A 19,182-nucleotide genomic window follows, 5' to 3' on the forward strand; every position below is an offset into this window, starting at 1 on the left:
CAGGTATAAACAGAGGACAGATATGGCAAGAAACAAAAAGGTAGGGTGAAAGCGAAACACAATTTAGAAAGTCTCCAGATTAAAGACAAGCATGAAGAATAAAAGAAGATATTGTGAGAGATTCCCAAGACAAGAAATAACACAGAGAAGGAAGGGAATGTGAAAACTAAATGGGAGATAATGAAAGCAGCCATCAGTGTTGCCACAGAAGAAGTACTGGAGGGATTAAAATACAAAAGAATAGCGAAATCATTCAATAAGGAGTGCTCATTGGTAGAACAAGAGAGAAATAAAGCAAGACATAGAGTGCTGCTATAGAAAACAAAACTAGCAGTGGAAGACTACAGAAAGAACAGGAAGAGGGCAGATAAGTAATGCACGGTGAAGAAAAGGCTCTATGAAGGGCTGAAGACAGAGCAGTTGGATGAAATGAAGGTCAATGGTCTGCATATATGCATTTTAATCTAGTTTTTTTTTAAGTTGTTATTATATTTCATAAATGCAACAGCATATCAACTGGAGTGTGGTTGGGTGGGGGGGGGGGGGAGGGGGGGGGGGATGGGAGCAGGAGGGGCAGTCATCCCTCCCCCCATTTCAAACTCTGGGGGGGGGGGGTGCAGATACAGTTTCTGCCCTCCTATTAACCCCCCCCCCCCCTCCCCCAATTCACTTGGAGTTTTATTTGATCTGTAGGTAGAGCCAAGAAATATGGGATCATTATTTTTTTTGGCAGTGATTTTTGCTTTTGACTGAAACATCTTGTAACACATACTACAATCTGTCATCTCCCTTTGTCCCATTTTCAGTCTGTGGCTCCTAATGGAGGATAGCTTCGGTATGCAGATGTAACAATTTCTGCATAGCATTTTCGAACAGTAGTTGAGACTGGTAAGGCCCTCAGGGCCGGCTATGTCATAGAGGTGAACTACAGAATGGTCAGTGCGCCGAATGTGGAAGAGGAGCACTAGACTTAAGGCAGAAACTTGACTGTAAAAAATTGGTTTTGCTGTCCATTTACATTGTTCACAGTTATCCTCTGCACCTCTGTAACAATATACTGTTCTAAACAAGTATTGCCACCACCCTCATTACTTACTGTTCGGTTCGCCTGGAATCTAAGTCCACACACGTTCGCAGATCTGCAGGTAATGGAAAACCTTTTTTGATCAGTTTAATCTCATGGTCACACAGGCACAAACCATGTGTGGTCCTATCAAAAATGACATCACCGGCCAATAATGCCTGAAGAGTGTCGGTACGCCTGACCTGGCTCGCCACTATAACAATATCCGCAGCACTCTGCGAACAATCCAACATTTAAGAAAATTAAAACAATGTGATAACCTAAATGTGAATAGAGGCAGTATTCTAACAAACCCCCCTTTACCCTCCCTTCACAACCACCTTGCTGTCACGCCCTAGCTACATCACTACACATCGTTGCTCTAGTAACAAACATGATATGCGTACAGTGTAGCCAGTGATGTTTCTCCAATTTTCTATACAGACATAAAGGCACACACAATTGATTTGCAGTTTCAGGGTGATATGAGTGAACCATTGTGGTGAAAGGTATATAATTATTTTAGATCATTTATTTGTCATAAATCTCTGAACTCAAATATTGATTGTTCTCAGATGATTAATTATATTCCCCTGCATCTCAGTGAGACTTTTATGGGAAGGGGGAAGCGCAACTATGGCATACTCGAAAGTAACTACAAAAAGATGTCAGTTATTTCTGATACAATGAAAATGCTTTTGAGTTAAAGGGGGCACCAAATCTCAATGCAAAAGTGACAAAACAGCGCTTGGATCTACACTGGAATACTCAGAACTCGCTTGACTATCCACATCTACATCCATATTCCGCAAGCCACCTGACAGTGTGTGGTGGAGGGTACCTTGAGTACCTCTTCGGTTCTCCCTTCTATTCCGGTCTTGTATTGTTCGTGGAAAGAAGGATTGTCGGTATGCCTCTGTGTGGGCTCTAATCTCTCTGATTATAGCCTCATGGTCTCTTCGCGAGGTATATGTAGGAGGGAGCAATATACTGCTTGACTCCTTGGTGAAGGTATGTTCTCGAAACTTCAACAAAAGCCCGTACCAAGCTACTGAGTGTCTCTCCTGCAGAGTCTTCCACTGGAGTTTATCTGTCATCTCCGTAATGCTTTCGCGATTACTAAATGATCCTGTAACGAAACGCGCTGCACTCCGTTGAATCTTCTCTATCTCTTCTATCAATTCTATCTGGTACGGATCCCACACTACTGAGCAGTATTCAAGCACTGGGCGAACAAGCGTACTGTAACCTACTTCCTTTGTTTTCGGATTGCATTTCCTTAGGATTCTTCCAATGAATCTGTCTGGCATCTGCTTTACCGACGATCAACTTTATATGATCATTCCATTTTAAATCACTCCTAATGACTACTCTCAGATAATTTATGGAATTAACTGCTTCCAGTTGCTGACCTGCCATATTGTAGCTAAATGATATGGGCTCTTTCTTTCTATGTATTCACAGCACATTACACTTGTCTACATGGAGATTCAATTGCCATTCCCTGCACCATGCGTCAATTCGCTGCAGATCCTCCTGCATTTCAGTACAATTTTCCATTGTCACAACCTCTCGATATACCACAGCATCATCCACAAAATGCCTCAGTGAACTTCCGATGTCATCCACAAGGTCATTTATGTACATTGTGAATAGCAACGGTCCTATGACACTCCCCTGCGGCACACCTGAAATCACTCTTACTCCGGAAGACTTCTCTCCATTGAGAATGACATGCTGCGTTCTGTTATCTAGGAACTCTTCAATCCAATCACAAAATTGGTCTGATAGTCCATATGCTCTTACTTTGTTCATTAAACGACTGTGGTGAATTGTATCGAACGCCTTGCGGAAGTCAAGAAACATGGCATCTACCTGTGAACCCATGTCTATGGTCCTCTGAGTCTCATGGACGAACAGCAAGCTGGGTTTCACACGATTGTCTTTTTCAAAACCCATGCTGATTCCTACAGAGTAGAATTCTAGTTTCCAGAAAAGTCATTATACTCGAACATAATACGGGTTCCAAAATTCTACAGCTGATCGACGTTAGAGATATAGGTATATAGTTCTGCACATGTGTTCGACGTCCCTTCTTGAAAACGGGGATGACCTGTGCCCTTTTCCATTCCTTTGGAACGCTACGCTCTTCTAGAGACCTACGGTACACTGCTGCAAGAAGGGGGGGGGGGGGGGGGGGGCAAGTTCCTTCGCATACTCTGTGTAAAATCGAACTGGTATCCCATCAGGTCCAGCGGCCTTTCCTCTTTTGAGCAATTTTAATTGTTTCTCTATCCCTCTGTCGTCTATTTCGATATCTACCATTTTGTCATCTGTGCGACAATCTAGAGAAGGAATTACAGTGCAGTCTTCCTCTGTGAAACAGCTTTGGAAAAAGGCATTTAGTATTTCGGCCTTTAGTCTGTCATCCTCTGTTTCAGTACCAGTTTCGTCACAGTGTCTGGACATTTTGTTTGGATCCACCTACCGCTTTGACATAAGACCAAAATTTCTTAGGATTTTCTGCCAAGTCAGTAGATAGAACTTTACTTTCGAATTCACTGAACACCTCTCGCATGGCCCTCCTCACATTACATTTCGCTTCGCGTTATTTTTGTTTGTCTGCAAGGCTTTGGCTATGTTTATGTTTGCTGTGAAGTTCCCTTTGCTTCCGCAGCAGTTTTCTAACTTGACTGTTGTACCATGGTGGCTCTTTTCCATCTCTTACGATCTTGCTTGGCACATACTCATCTGATGCATATTGTATGATGGTTTTGAACTTTGCCCACTGATCCTCAACTCTATCTGTACTTAAAACAAAAACTTTTGTGTTGAGCTGTCAGGTACTCTGAAATCTGCTTTTTGTCACTTTTGCTAAACAGAAAAATCTTCTTACCTTTTTTAATATTTCTATTTACGGCTGAAATCATTGATGCAGTAACCACTTTATGATCACTGATTCCCTGTTCTGCATTAACTGTTTCAAATAGCTCAGGTCTGTTTGTCACCAGAAGGTCTAATATGTTTTCGCCACGAGTCGGTTCTCTGTTTAACTGCTCAAGGTAGTTTTCAGATAAAGCACTTAAAAAAATTTCACTGGATTCTTTGTCCCTGCCACCCGTATCAGTGACAAACAGGTCAGCCCCCAGGACTCAAGCAGGAAAAAGCGAAGAAATGTGCCAGAAATAATTAACAGTCGATGAATAAGCAATCCCTACCACTGCAAGAAGAAAAGTAGAGGTTCTATCACCAAAGGTGTCGATAATCACTATGTAACTATGTAAGTTAAACTCATACAGAAAGACACAAACTAGGTACATATAACATCGTATCAAGAACTAAGATGGAATAATTATTATAAGTTGCAAGAAAACTAGTATTTGGATGCATGTGTTTGAGCTAGGTGTGGTATTGCAAGAAAATACCTCCATAACCCACTGCAACTTGTCCTGAAATTAGGCATCATGACGTTGTACTTGGATCATCCTTTCATTTCACCGCATGAGAAATTCCATTGCTGTTGCAGGATCAGAAAAGTGTGACGTATGTTCCGAAACATTACTATATAGTTAGTTGTTACGAAGTTCATAATACATGACACGCACTACATTTACATGTCAGTATTAAAATTTTAATTAATTTGACTAGTTACAAATATCCCTCATATATGTCTCATAGGAATAGATAATAAATTCATGATTTGACTCACACTGCTTTGTTTAGGGGCCACATTTGTCATAGTCAACCCTGTGATAGTAGTTAAGCAATGCACTTGATCAGTCTTGGCAATTATTTGCTTATTTTCATGCTAAAAACAGCCCTCAGTTCACTAAGGGATTATAGATAATTTTATCCTGAAGTCTAGTATGCACTACTTCATTATACAGACTCATATCGCAATTCGTTATCCCTAGCTCACGGAAGTGTGCTGCGGACTGTTTGTAGAAAACCTCTTTTGTAATTCATTATACAGATGTTCAATAATGTTTACAGTGATTCTTCTTACTTGCGATACATACAATTACAGAGTTGTCATTTTTAAATTTCAGTGTCTAGCTTTTTGTTCCCTTTTTATGTGTACGTCAATCCATGGGTCATGGCTGATATTTATATATGATTATTAGTATTTTGTTATTTTAGGTGTGGTACTGCACAATATCACAAAAATCTACGAAAGGAATTTCTTGGATGTGGTAGTAGCGCTAAAAAATCTCAGATCGTTTGTATTAGCATTACCCATGACAGTGGCCAGTCTGTCTGAAAGTAGGAATGCTAGTCAAAGGTACAACAAAGCACAAGCTAAATATTTTATGGTCAACTATGACTATTTCTTCCTATGCTTGTGCTGTTATATTATGTGCTCAGCATTAACATACTTTGATTGTTGAAAGCTATTTTTATGTTAGTGTGGTATGTGGAAGATACGTCTTGTTGCACATGATTATCATTAACAACTTCAGGCAGAGGTGATCGACACAAAAGTTGTGGCATAGGACCATCAAAGCATGCAGACACCCCATTCTCACATGAAAACACAATGGGCTCCATTTCAAATACATCTGGTTTTGAACCAAAATTTCACCCATCAGAGAAGCATAAGTTTCCACATAGGAATGGAAGATCTTATAAATCAAAATCATTTTGGCTTATCTGTGGCTAAATTACGAAGAAAAGAGTGGCAGCGTTTTCTGCTATGACTGCATTCAGTTCATCCACTTAGTGAACAGTAGAAGACCACAGAACAAGATGGCTTTTCTTAAAGGTTTCTGTAACTGGAAAAATGCTACAGAAAAGTCCAAGATACATGAGGAGAATCTTTTTCATCGAGTCTCTCAAAATTATTCAGTAATGTGAAAATGGCTCACCTGTGATTGCCCAAGTTGCATGAGATCTGCTGACTGATCAGGAGGAAGCTAGAACCGCTTTACTAATAATTATCAGTTCACACAGGTTCCTGGGTCTAACAGGAAATACACTGAAAGGTCATGAAATGGTCTCTGGGAACATCATGACATTCCTTGATGAGAGGAAGAATGATGTGCCACAACTGAAGATGTGGCTGAAATGCAGTGACATTTGGTTGGCACCAGCAATACAAAATGAAGTACTGGAAATTGTGGCTCACGTGATCCAGCAATAAATTGAACAGCAAATAAATTCTCCATTTTATGGAATTATAGCAGATTCAATAACAGGCGTGGCCGGTCAGGAGCAGTTAACTCTTTGTGTATATCATGTTGATCCTGAGACGCTCAAAATAAAATAACTTTTTCTGAGTTTATGTAATCCACCAGACTCCAAGGCACAATTGCTAGCAACGATCATTAAACATCCTTCTATGACTGACACTAGAAATTGAAATTTTATGCACCCAATGTTTTGAGAATGAAGTTAATATATCTGAGCGGAACAAAAGTGTGAAGAAAATCCTTCTTCAAGACCAGCCAAAGAGTTGTTACATCCACTGCAGCAATCATTGTTTGGATCTGGCACTACAGGAAGTTTCAAGAAGCTGTGATCCATTTTTGATGTACGTGTAAGTGTGAAATACATCTCAAATATAATTCTAGAATCCACAAAAAGGAGAGAATGTGTATGCAGACATTGTACTACCATCTGGTATCGATGAGACGAACCCAAACCCAAAAGCTCAATGGCTGATTCCAATGTGTCCTACGTGATGTACTGTAAGAGTAAAATCTTTGACACATTTCAGCAAAAACTATCAACAGGTCCGGAAAACTGTGACCAAAATATTGAATGTACCGAGCTCACTGAGAGACGAAACAAGTTCAGTCCTGCAGGGCTTCGCAAAGTGGCTCAAAAAGTTTGAAATTATTTTTTATTTAACAGTAGCAGCTGGTGTTTGGACTGTGTGAAAAACTTGCCAGATCCCTACAGAACTGAAATTTTAATGCAGCTGAAGTGAAACATTCTGTAAAGGTTCTAAAAATACCTGTTGAAAATCTTAGGACTATGGTAGCATTTGATATGCTGTTAGAGAAGTCCAAAGATTATTCTAAAAATCTAAATGTGAAAGACCCAAATATCACACGACTAAGAAAAATACCAGCAAAATTGCAACACACAGAAACACCATCTGTTCCCAATGATCTCAAGAACGAACATTTATGAAAGATATGTTTGAAATTCTAGATCTCCTTCTGAATGAGATTGATCAAAGGTTCAACTACGAGGATCTAAAGTGACTATCCCATCTAGAAACACACACACACACACACACACACACACACACACACACACCACACACACACACACACACACAAAGATATATATCCTCCATCTACACAACATTTCGGAGAATTGTTTGGTCTACATACAACAGACTTTAACCTGTACAGGCTTCATGCACAGCTCGAAATGCTGCAAACCATTATGACTGGTATACAGCTATGTAATGTATACTCTATTGGAAGAAAACTTATTGCTGAACCTGGTAGAGTTAAGGCACTCTTTCAGGAAATTTTGGCTCATCATTCTGATTCTGACAGTTATAGTATCATCAGCATTCTCTGAGAAATCATTCAGCACCTTGAGATGACTTAAAACTTGCCTCAGATCAACAATGACTCAGTCAAGACTCGCCCACCTACTCCTCTTCCATGTTCATGAAGATAAGGCTAGAAAAATTAATCTTATGGAAGTTATGAAAGAATATTTCCTGAATTGTTGAAAGGAAAACTACACGTGGAAATTGTACATAATTTTTTTCAGTCTAAATAAAAACAAAACAAATGCCTTCTTTTTCCAACAAATTATGTTTCCTTTTTTCATTAAGATGTGACGCAGAGCATTTGTAAAATAGTAATAATAACAAAAGGTTTCTCTCTGGCCGATTGATATTGCGGTCTACAGTATATATCAATTCCTTTTTGTAAATGGTCTTGAAAGAAAGTAGGACCATTGTCTCCGCAGTATCCTTTCTTTCAGGAGTGCTAGTTCTGCAAGTTTCGCAGGAGAGCTTCTGTAAAGTTTGGATGGTAGGAGACGAGGTACTGGCAGAAGTAAAGCTGTGAGGACAGGGCGTGAGTCGTGCTTGGGTAGCTCAGTTGGTAGAGCACTTGCCCGCGAAAGGCAAAGGTCCCGAGTTTGAGTCTCGGTCCGGCACACAGTTTTAATCTGCCAGGAAGTTTCATATCAGCGCACACTCCACTGTAGAGTGAAAATTTCATTCTAGAAACATCCCCCAGGCTGTGGCTATGCCATGTCTCCGCAGTATCCTTTCTTTCAGGAGTGCTAGTTCTGCAAGTTTCGCAGGAGAGCTTCTGTAAAGTTTGGATGGTAGGAGACGAGGTACTGGCACAAGTAAAGCTGTGAGGACGGGGCGTGAGTCGTGCTTGGGTAGCTCAGTTGGTAGACCACTTGCCCGCAAAAGGCAAAGGTCCCGAGTTCGAGTCTCAGTCCGGCACACAGTTTTAATCTGCCAGAAAGTTTCGTGTAAGTTGTTATTACATGTAGTTTATTTTATCTGTGTAGTTGTACAAGATAGGACCATGCCCCTTGCTCTATTTGTTTCTTATATATTGTTTTCTTGTTTTATAGACAATCTGACGATGCCCCAAAAGGGTAAAATGCTTTATTGACATTAAATAATTCTGCAACCAAGAGACAATAATGAGATACATAAGTTCTAGGAAACTGGTAAAATTACAAGTACCCTCTGCCATTCAATTCACAGTAGTTTACAGAATATAGATGTAGATGCACTCCAATCTCAACTATGCTTTCACAAAGATGACAGTTCATTGACTGAACCAAAACAGTATGTAGAACTACCTAGCAGGAGGTTTTTTAGATTCTCCCCCCTAATATACAACCAATAGGGACTTCGTATATCATTAACCATAAAATACTTTCCGTGTAAAACAGCTCTTCTGGTATCACATCTAGTAATTGTTTATAGGACTACAGAAGGTTCTCAGCAATATCGTTTTTCATTTGCATATAAGATGTTAAGTTATATTTCAGGTTGTCCTGATGCTGGCTCTCTCAAAATGCATAGTTTTAGTGTAGAGAACAGTACGTCAACTTCAAATGAATAGGAACGCCAATTAAAAATATTTTAAAGGTTTGTAAGGATAATTAGGTTTTTTGCCTGTGTTTTTATGCAGTCTTGAGAATAGTTTATTGCAGAAGAAACCAATAAAACAATCTCTCTCTTTCCTCCCTTTTTTAACAGTTGTAGCAACAGCAGTGCAAACATCTATGTTAACAAGAACTTACTGAGAAATGGTACCTGAAGCATTCAGTGTTATTTAAAATAATAAAAAATTACACTCATTTTAAAAATACGTCCACTTTTGGCCAAATTTATTGCTTACATAATTTTTCATATACAAATAGCACTATGGTCATATATACAAAAGAGTAGTTTTATGGTACATATTAAATAAAATTGTAGTTGGTAATTCCACAATTTTGGCATAACTTAACATAAGTTATTCCTTTTAAAAAATGAAAAACATAAATACTTTAACTTAGAACTCTAAATAGTACCACAAGTTTATTCTTTTGCATGATATAAAGGCACAGTCCATATATATTCTCCACATGTAATCAACAATGTGAAAATGGAACACAGCAACAAACATGTACATAACTGCAGAAGTCTGCCTTACACATATTTATGTATACATATAAATAAAATAACAAGTTTCATTGAAACTTGGCATTCACATATAATGGTACATAATTTGTAAACTTTTTTAACAGTTAAATTAATTGGCACAGATGCAATGTGAAATGAGCAAGGGAAATCTTGTCCTTTTCTTTGGAAGTACAAATCAACGAATCATTCTAGTGGAAAGAAAAGGAATGTAAACGTCAGAAAAATGATTATGAGCAAACTTCAATATTTCTGAGTCACAGCAATATGTGATGTAAATATGTGTGTCTAAATCTTGCAAAAATGTTTATCAAAACTTTGGCTTCAATATTCAGTCATGAATGTAATCTTTGTGAGAGTTACATCTGTTCTCACATTTTCTGTTGTATTACTGTAACTAACATGACAAGTATAACTAAAAATTACATTTGTACACTTACTAAATCAGGTCAGAAGTGGCTATGATGTGAAACTGATAGGCAAGATGCTGATTAAGAGCCTTTTTTCCTAAATCATAACCACACCAAAACGGGAAACTCATAAAACAAGTATTTCAAATGTTTTACAACCTAACATGAGCTGCCAACAGAAAACCTCTCCCCCTTCCTCACAAACAGTGGGTCACTTCTGCTGCTTCAGTTTCTTTGCTTAAGAATGATAATGTCCACAGCCTCACAAAATCCTTCCAAATAAAAATTGCTGTACTTGTGAAGCTCAATCAAAGAGAAAATATAAAGCTATTTTTTACTACTAATAATATGTTACAACTATATTCAGAGATAAAACTTTGGTTAGGCCACTGTTAAAAAATAAATTATTTCTTTACACAGCACTTATAGCCTCCTAGCAATCACAGTCTCAACAGCCACTTGCACCTCTGAAAGCAGCTCACACTTATTTTCCAACAGCAGATGCATTTGCAGGTAGTGTTGCAGAGCGTTGCTGTTGGTGTATATATGGCTTAAGTGATGAACGTGTTGATTCTCTGGAAGATAATTAAACAGTCATTTCAACAAAAATTTGACAAAGGTAAAACAAAACTAATTTTCACAGGGTATGTGTAAATTCTACCTGTTACACTTACATAAATTCCCAAAAATCAGATATACACAACTTATTTAAATGCTCTCTATTAAAGTAAAGAATTTTGTCTGTCAAGTGGATAACATACTAAAAATAAATAAATGAAAGAACATGAAGTAAGCCACCCACAAGAAGTATCTTTTTAGGTCTGTTCTTTAGTTAGTAAAGAGGAACATAATATTGTAATCAGATTTTTAAAAAATCTGTTTCACACTTTTTAATACAATGATAGTTTCGTTCAATTTAATTTTTTCATTGTATTAGATTAAAAAGTAGTCAATAAAATGGTCAAGACATTGCTGCTCCAGGCTGTGTCACTCTGATAGCAGCCCTTCTTAGACTGTGCAATGTGTCAGGAAGGTTTCTGCGACAATGCAAAGCAAATTTACACTGGGTTTAAGTTTTCTCAGTCAGGTTCATGAGGTGAGCACAGAGTGCTAGCACATCATCATCTTGAAAGACCAACCCAGTACCAAAATACTGACTGCACAGTTGGACAGTAGGGTTGGGGGATAATGCACAGCCCTCAAATTATCCTCAACAGCAATGAGAGGTAAGCAACATCTACACATGATACACCTGAAAACCAGAATGATCCACATTCCTGTTGAACCATTGGGACTTTGTGCCTGAAATGTGCATTGGTGCCTCAACATATCTTCTACAACTATTTTAGTTATTCGAGAATTTCTGTGTAAATTCTAGAACCACTCAGCCTTCTACCATTTCGAACACACGATATTCTATATACAAGTGTGGGATGGAGAAATCCTACCTACTGTGCATCACATGTTTGTGTGTGTGCAGGTTTAAAATCAGTCGCTGGAAGAAGGTAGATGCAGCAGTCGAATGGCACTGACAAGTACCTGTCGGGCAATCCACAAATGTGTTAGTGAGCGTGTATGGAAGAACCATGGAATCTATATGCAGCTTCGTGCTTATTGTGTCACTGACTATTGTTATGTGAAACAAGAACAGTAGAAAAAGTACTCATATAGACTCTTGACTCAGCATTGTTAGAGGCAAGACGTTTTTTCAATCTCATTTTCTGAAAGTCATGATGTTGAACTAGACTTTCTTTCGAATATAAATCAATTTGTTTCTAACATATGACTCTACAAGAGACTTACTGAAGTTACATATTATGTTGAAAGTGAGAATTTTTATTGTGCTTGAAAGTCAAATACATCGTTGTTTGACGAAACCTAAAGTTTGTATGGCTACTTATTTCACTAGTAGAAAGAGGCTTGAAAGTTCCTGTACCTAGCTAGCATTATTCAACGGAGAAGAAGTCAAGAGAGTTCCCAGCAGCCGGCTATCCAGTAAAGAAGAGTGGCTGTAAACCCCAAGTAAGTCATCTCGTAAAGAAGTGGAATGTGGTTTGGGGAAATAAATCAGTATAACCCAAACCCACACCCACAATTTAAGTCGTCAAAACATTAGAACATGGCGACCTTTGTGAAAGGACTGGAAAAACAGGAATTTTCAGTCAAAAACGAGAAAAGAAGCAACCAAACATAATATGACAAGGGATTTACTCTGAATTATTGGAGTATGTTCCAAGTATCTAATGGAGCAAATACATAGTGAAAAAACAGTGAAGACATGAAAAATTCACGATGATAAAACAGCACAGAAGATTTCGACGTATTTGTCTAAAAAGAAATATGCATAGAACGCTTCGCCCAAGAAGATATAATGTGGGGAGAGTATACAGCTCTCTCACACGTCGTTGGGACGCAGATGCTGAAACCAACATGCCACTGGCACCAGCTGCTAATGGACCGGTGCTGACCTGCCTCCACATCTGCTCACCTATGCAACGAGAATTCTACGCTGGGTGAGCGTGAAACAAAGCTTTATTACTTTAGTACGAAGTGGTACAAGATACTGCTGAGTGAACTTTATTTGTGTAGTTATCATATTTAAAGTTAGCTTTAAATGCTTACAAGAGCTAAAGCATACAATAGCATGGAAAATATACAACAGGACGGGGAAACTCAAGACCCAGCTATGGCCATGACAGTTAGCAAAGAACTGGACTGAGTTGGTAAATTTAATCAAAGTTCAAAGTGTGACTAAGTAAAGAACTAGGCTTAGTTAATTCTCAATTAAATACCCAGAGTGAAGCTTTAAATGCTCAGACGGAAACTCTGAATATATAAATGACAAATTTAAGTTAAAGTGCATAGGCCGACTCTCAAAGCAAAGAATTTAGTAATCTGCGGAAAGACATGGGCGCTTTGAAGACTGAGTGTGGCACTGTAAGTACTAAAGTAGAGAATTTAAAAGTAGATCTAAAGAATTAGTTGACAAACTTTGACTACTCACAAAAATCATATGTTTACTGACCTTAGTCAGAAACAGAATGATATCTCTCGGGATTTGTCAGAAAGGTTAGAACTTAACATTGAGAACAAATGTAATAGTGTAGAATCTGAACTTGTTGAAAAGTTAGGATCCTTTGAAAAAGTGTACAGTATTAAGTATAAGTGTAGATAAGCAGAATGAGTTAATGCCAGTCATTCAATCGCAAATTACAGGTGTCAATACACGAGTAGATAATGTAGAAAGAAATTTCAAAGAGAAAATAGCTAACTCTGATATTATAAATGTAATTAGTTTGGAGGAACAACTGGGGGAAATTATAGATCGAAAAGTTACCAAGAGAATAACATCCGGGACTGTATCACCTATTCCTTCTTCTAAACTTAATGATACCAGGAAGGGTATGGGCAACCTGTGGAGAGAGATTACACTAATCCAAGATAAAGTAGGAAAAAGGGTATCTTCACCTAACATTGTATTAACTAGTGAAGCAGTGACTGATTTACAATGGAGAGCTAATTCTGGGTTATCTAGACAATTCCCTAAATTTAAGGTGGACAGAGATGTACATCAGACCCATTTCTTAAAAAGGTTTAACCAAGCATTACCAAAAAATTGGAAAGATTATAAGAAGATCAAATTTGCTGTGGGGTACCTTCAAGGGGAAGCCTCAGAATGGGGTACAATAAATATTCAGAATTTTTCCTCTTGGGAGGACTTTCAAAAAAAAATTTATAGAGAAAGGTATTATGGTGAAGCTGTCAAAATCTTTTTTTGCATGCCAAGAACTTAAGTTCTTAGGGCATATTGTAGGGGTAGAGGGAATCAGACCAGGCCCTGAATGCTAAAAGCTATCAAAGAATGTCTGCGTTCCAGAAATGTAAGACAATTAAAAGGATTTATACGCACGGCCGGACACTATCAACAGTATGTACGAGGGCAGGAATTAAATGAACCGAGAATTTTATGTTTATTAAAAAAGGGAGTATCGTGGACCTGGGCTCAAGGTGCAAATGATGCATTTGAAAATGTTAAAAGAGAGCTTGTTGAGGCACCCACATTACATCATCTAGTTATGGGCGAACCATTTAAAATTTCGACAGGTGCATCCGATTGCGGTATGGCTGCTGAACTTCTCCAAGGAGAATGGGATCAGAGTAATGTAGAACACAGAACCATAGCTTTCGCTAGCTGTAGTCTAAATAAGCAAGAACTAAATTACACAGCTACCGAAAAAGAACTATTGGCGATTGTTTGGAGTATTCAAAAGTATCAAACACCAGTATGGGGATTTGAAATCCATATTTATACAGATCATCAAGCTTTATCCTTTCTGATGAGTATTTGATTACTACACAGTAGGTTGATGCACTGGATGGTTTTCCTACAGGAGTACGATATCAAGATACGATATGTAAAAGGTGCCGAAAATATAGTACCTGATGCATTATCGAGGCTACCCATAGGAATGGAAGACTTGAAATATACAGAAGGGCCCAGCGTTATTTTTGTCATTAATTTTATGTCAGCAGAATATCCGAACAACAGGGTAAAAGAGATGGTTCAAAGAATAACAGAGAATATCCATCATGATCCTTATTTCATAGAAATATTTACTATGTGTATCTAGAACTCGTTACCCTCTAATCAATTGGGAAAATGGAAAATTGTAGATCATAACTTGTTTTGGAGAGACAGAGTAACATCACAGCGTTGCTGTTTATGTATTCCAAAGGTAATGGAAGACACACTTGTATGGTGTGTTCACAAAGGGTATGGACAATTCAGAATCAAATAATGCATATCTCATATGAAAAAAATTTATTATTTCAAGAAACTATGGCATAAAATAGCACCTTTGATTAGAACCTGTGAAACTTGCCAGAAAGTAAAAAATAGTAATACTCAGGTGAAATACAGAATGTATCCTATTATCCCTAAGTCATTACACAACCTTACAGCAGCAGATTTCTTTGGACCAATGCCACAAGGAAGGGAGGAGTAACATATATTTTGGTTATCATAGAATGCTGGTCAAAATATGTTAAACTATATCCTATTAAGAGAGCAAATACGCAGACAGTTATACACTGTTTACAACAATACTTTCTAGAAGGAGGTAAACCAAAATGGTTTCTTACAGGTAATGGACCACAATCCTTCTGAATCTGCTTAGTGTATTCATCTCTTGGTCTCCCTCTACAATTTTTACCCTCCACGCTGCCCTCCAATGCTAAATTTGTGATCCCTTGATGCCTCGAAACATGTCCTACCAACCGGTCCCTTCTTCTTGTCAAGTTGTACCACAAACTCCTCTTCTCCCCAATTCCATTCAATACTTCCTCATTAGTTATGTGATCTACCCATCTAATCTTCTGCATTCTTCTGTAGCACCACATTTCGAAAGCTTCTATTCTCTTCTTCTCCAAACTATTTATCGTCCACGTTTCACTTCCATACATGGCTACACTCCATACAAATACTTTCATAAACGACTTCCTGACACTTAAATCTATACTCGATGTTAACAAATTTCTCTTCTTCAGAAACGCTTTCCTTGCCATTGCCAGCCTACATTTTATATCCTCTCTACTTCGACCATCATCAGTTATTTTGCTTTCCAAATAGCAAAACTCCTTTACTACTTTAAGTGTCTCATTTCCTAATCTAATTCCCTCAGCATCACCTGACTCAATTCGACTACATTCCATTATCCTCGTTTTGCTTTTGTTGATGTTCATCTTATATCCTCCTTTCAAGACACTGTCCATTCCGTTCAACTGCTCTTCCAAGGACTTTGCTGTCTCTGACAGAATTACAATGTCATCGGCAAACCTCAACGTTTTTATTTCTTCTCCATGGAGTTTAATACCTACTCCGAATTTTTCTTTTGTTTCCTTTACTGCTTGCTCAATATACAGATTGAATAACATCAGGGACAGGCTACAACCCTGTCTCACTCCCTTCCCAACCGCTGCTTCCCTTTCATGCCCCACGACTCGTATAACTGCCATCTGGTTTCTGTACAAACTGTAAATAGCCTTTCGCTCCCTATATTTTACCCCTGCCACCTTTAGAATTTGAAAGAGAGTATTCCAGTCAACAGTGCCAAAAGCTTTCTCTAAGTCTACAAATGCTAGAAACGTAGGTTTGCCTTTCTTTAATCTATTTTCTAAGATAAGTCGTAGGGTCAGCATTGCCTCACGTGTTCCAACATTTCTGCGGAATCCAAACTGATCTTCCCCGAGGTCGGCTTCTACCAGTTTTTCCATTCGTTTGTAAAGAATACGCGTTAGTACAGGGCTATTACAAATGATTGAAGCGATTTCATAAATTCACTGTAGCTCCATTCATTGACATTTGGTCACGACACACTACAGATACATAGAAAAACTCAAAGTTTTGTTCGGCTGAAGCCGCACTTCAGGTTTCTGCCGCCAGAGCGCTCGAGAGCGCAGTGAGACAAAATGGCAATAGTAGCCGAGAGAGCGTATGTCATGCTTGAAATTCACTCACATCAGTCAGTGCAACGACACTTCAGGACGAAGTTCAACAAAGATCCACCAACTGCTAACTCCATTCGGCGATGGTATGCGCAGTTTAAAGCTTCTGGATGCCTCTGGAATGGGAAACCAACGGGTCGGCCTGCAGTGAGCGAAGAAACGGTTGAACGCGTGCGGGCAAGTTTCACGCGTAGCCCACGGAAGTCGATGAATAAAGCAAGCAGGGAGCTAACCGTACCACAGCCGACAGTTTGGAAAATCTTACGGAAAAGGCTAAAGCAGAAGCCTTACCGTTTACAATTGCTACAAGCCCTGACACCCGATGACAAAATCAAACGCTTTGAATTTTTGGCGCGGATGCAACAGCTCATGGAAGAGGATGTGTTCAGTGCGAAACTTGTTTTCAGTGATGAAGCAACATTTTTTCTTAATGGTGAAGTGAACAGACACAGTGTGCGAATCTGGGCGGTAGAGAATCCTCACGCAATCGTGCAGCAAATTCGCAATTCACCAAAAGTTAACGTGTTTTGTGCAATCTCACGGTTTAAAGTTTACGGCCCCTATTTCTTCTGCGAAAAAAACATTACAGGACACGTGTATCTGGACATGCTGGAAAATTGGCTCATGCCACAACTGGAGACCGACAGCGCCGACTTCATCTTTCAACAGGATGGTGCTCCATCCTGATGTTCGGCATTTCTTAAACAGGAGATTGGAAAACCGATGGATCGGTCGTGGTGGAGATCATGATCAGCAAATCATGTCATGGCCTCCACGCTCTCCCGACTTAACCCCATGCGATTTCTTTTTGTGGGGTTATGTGAAAGATTCAGTGTTTAAATCTCCTCTACCAAGAAACGTGCCAGACCTGTGAGCTCGCATCAACGATGCTTTCGAACTCATTGATGGGGACATGCTGCGCCGAGTGTGGGAGGAACTTGATTATTGGCTTGATGTCTGCCGAATCACTAAAGGGGCACATATCGAACATTTGTGAATGCCTAAAAAAACTTTTTGAGTTTTTGTATGTGTGTGCAAAGCATTGTGAAAATATCTCAAATAATAAAGTTATTGTAGAGCTGTGAAATCGCTTCAATCATTTGTAATAACCCTGTACTTTGCAGCTGTGACATATTAAACTGATAGTTCGGTAATTTTCACATCTGTCAACACCCGCTTTCCTTGGGATTGGAATTATTATATTCCTCTTGAAGTCTGAGGGTATTTCGCCTGTCTCATATATCTTGCTCACCAGATGGTAGAGTTTTGTCAGGACTGGCTCTCCCAAGGCCGTCAGTAGTTCTAATGGAATGTTGTCTACTCCCAGGGCCTTGTTTCGACTCAGGTCTTTCAGTGTTCTGTCAAACTCTTCGCGCAGTATCATATCTCCCATTTCATCTTCATCTACATCCTCTTCCATTTACATAATATTGTCCTCAAGTACATCGCCCTTGTATAGACCCTCTATATACTCCTTCCATCTTATGCTTTCCCTTCTTTGCTTAGAACTGGATTTCCATCTGAGCTCTTGATATTCATACAAGTGGCTCTCTTTTCTCCAAAGGTCTCTTAAATTTTCCTGTAGGCAGTATCTATCTTACCCCTAGTGAGATAAGCCTCTACATCCTTACATTTGTCCTCTAGCCATCCCTGCTTAGCCATTTTGCACTTCCTGTTGATCTCATTTTTGAGACGTTAGTATTCCCTTTTGCCTGCTTCATTTACTGCATTTTTATATTTTCTCCTTTCATGAATTAAATTCAATATTTCTTCTGTTACCCAAGGATTTCAACTAGCCCTCGTCTTTTTACCTACTTGATCCTCTGCTGCCTTCACTACTTCAACCCTCAGAGCTACCCATTCTCCTTCTACTGTATTTCTTTCCCCCATTCCTGTCAATTGTTCCCTTATGCTCTCCCTGAAACTCTGTACAACCTCTGGTTTAGTCAGTTTATCCAGGTCCCATCTCCATAAATTCCCACCTTTTTGCAGTTTCTTCAGTTATAATCTACAGTTCATAACCAATAGATTGTGGTCAGAGTCCACATCTGCCCCTGGAAATGTCTTACAATTTAAAACCTGGTTCCTAAATCTCTGTCTTACAATTATATAGTCTATCTGTTACCTTCTAGTATCTCCAGGATTCTTCCATGTATACAACCTTCTTTTATGATTCTTGAACCAAGTGTTAGCTATGATTAAGTTATGCTCTGTACAAAATTCGACCAGACGGCTTCCTCTTTCATTTCTCTCCCCCAATCTATATTCACCCACTATGTTTCCTTCTCTCCCTTTTCCTACTCTCGAATTCCAGTCACCCATGACTATTAAATTTTCGTCTCCATTCACTACCTGAATAATTTCTTTTATCTCATCATACATTTCTTCAATTTCTTCATCATCTGCAGAGCTAGTTGGCATATGAACTTGTACTACTGTAGTAGGCGTGGGCTTCATGTCTATCTTGGCCACAATAATGTGTTCACTATGCTGTTGGTAGTAGCTTACCCGCACTCCCATTTTTTTATTCATTATTAAACCTACTCCTGCATTACCCCTATTTGATTTTGTATTTATAA

General features: G+C 38.8%; 1 protein-coding gene across 1 annotated transcript in view; it reads right to left on the reverse strand.

The window, feature by feature from the left end:
* Nucleotides 1-9,168: 9,168 nt before the first annotated feature.
* LOC126190825 (rho-associated protein kinase 2) overlaps nucleotides 9,169-19,182 on the reverse strand; it is a 201,927-nt gene continuing 191,913 nt past the window's right edge. Inside the window, 1 exon segment of the mRNA XM_049931396.1 lies at nucleotides 9,169-10,674. Within this exon segment, the coding sequence (XP_049787353.1) occupies nucleotides 10,584-10,674 (91 nt within the window). The 3' untranslated portion in view covers nucleotides 9,169-10,583.

This window comes from Schistocerca cancellata, chromosome 6 (genome assembly GCF_023864275.1).
Source record: "Schistocerca cancellata isolate TAMUIC-IGC-003103 chromosome 6, iqSchCanc2.1, whole genome shotgun sequence".
Classification (NCBI taxonomy): Eukaryota; Metazoa; Arthropoda; class Insecta; order Orthoptera; family Acrididae; genus Schistocerca; species Schistocerca cancellata.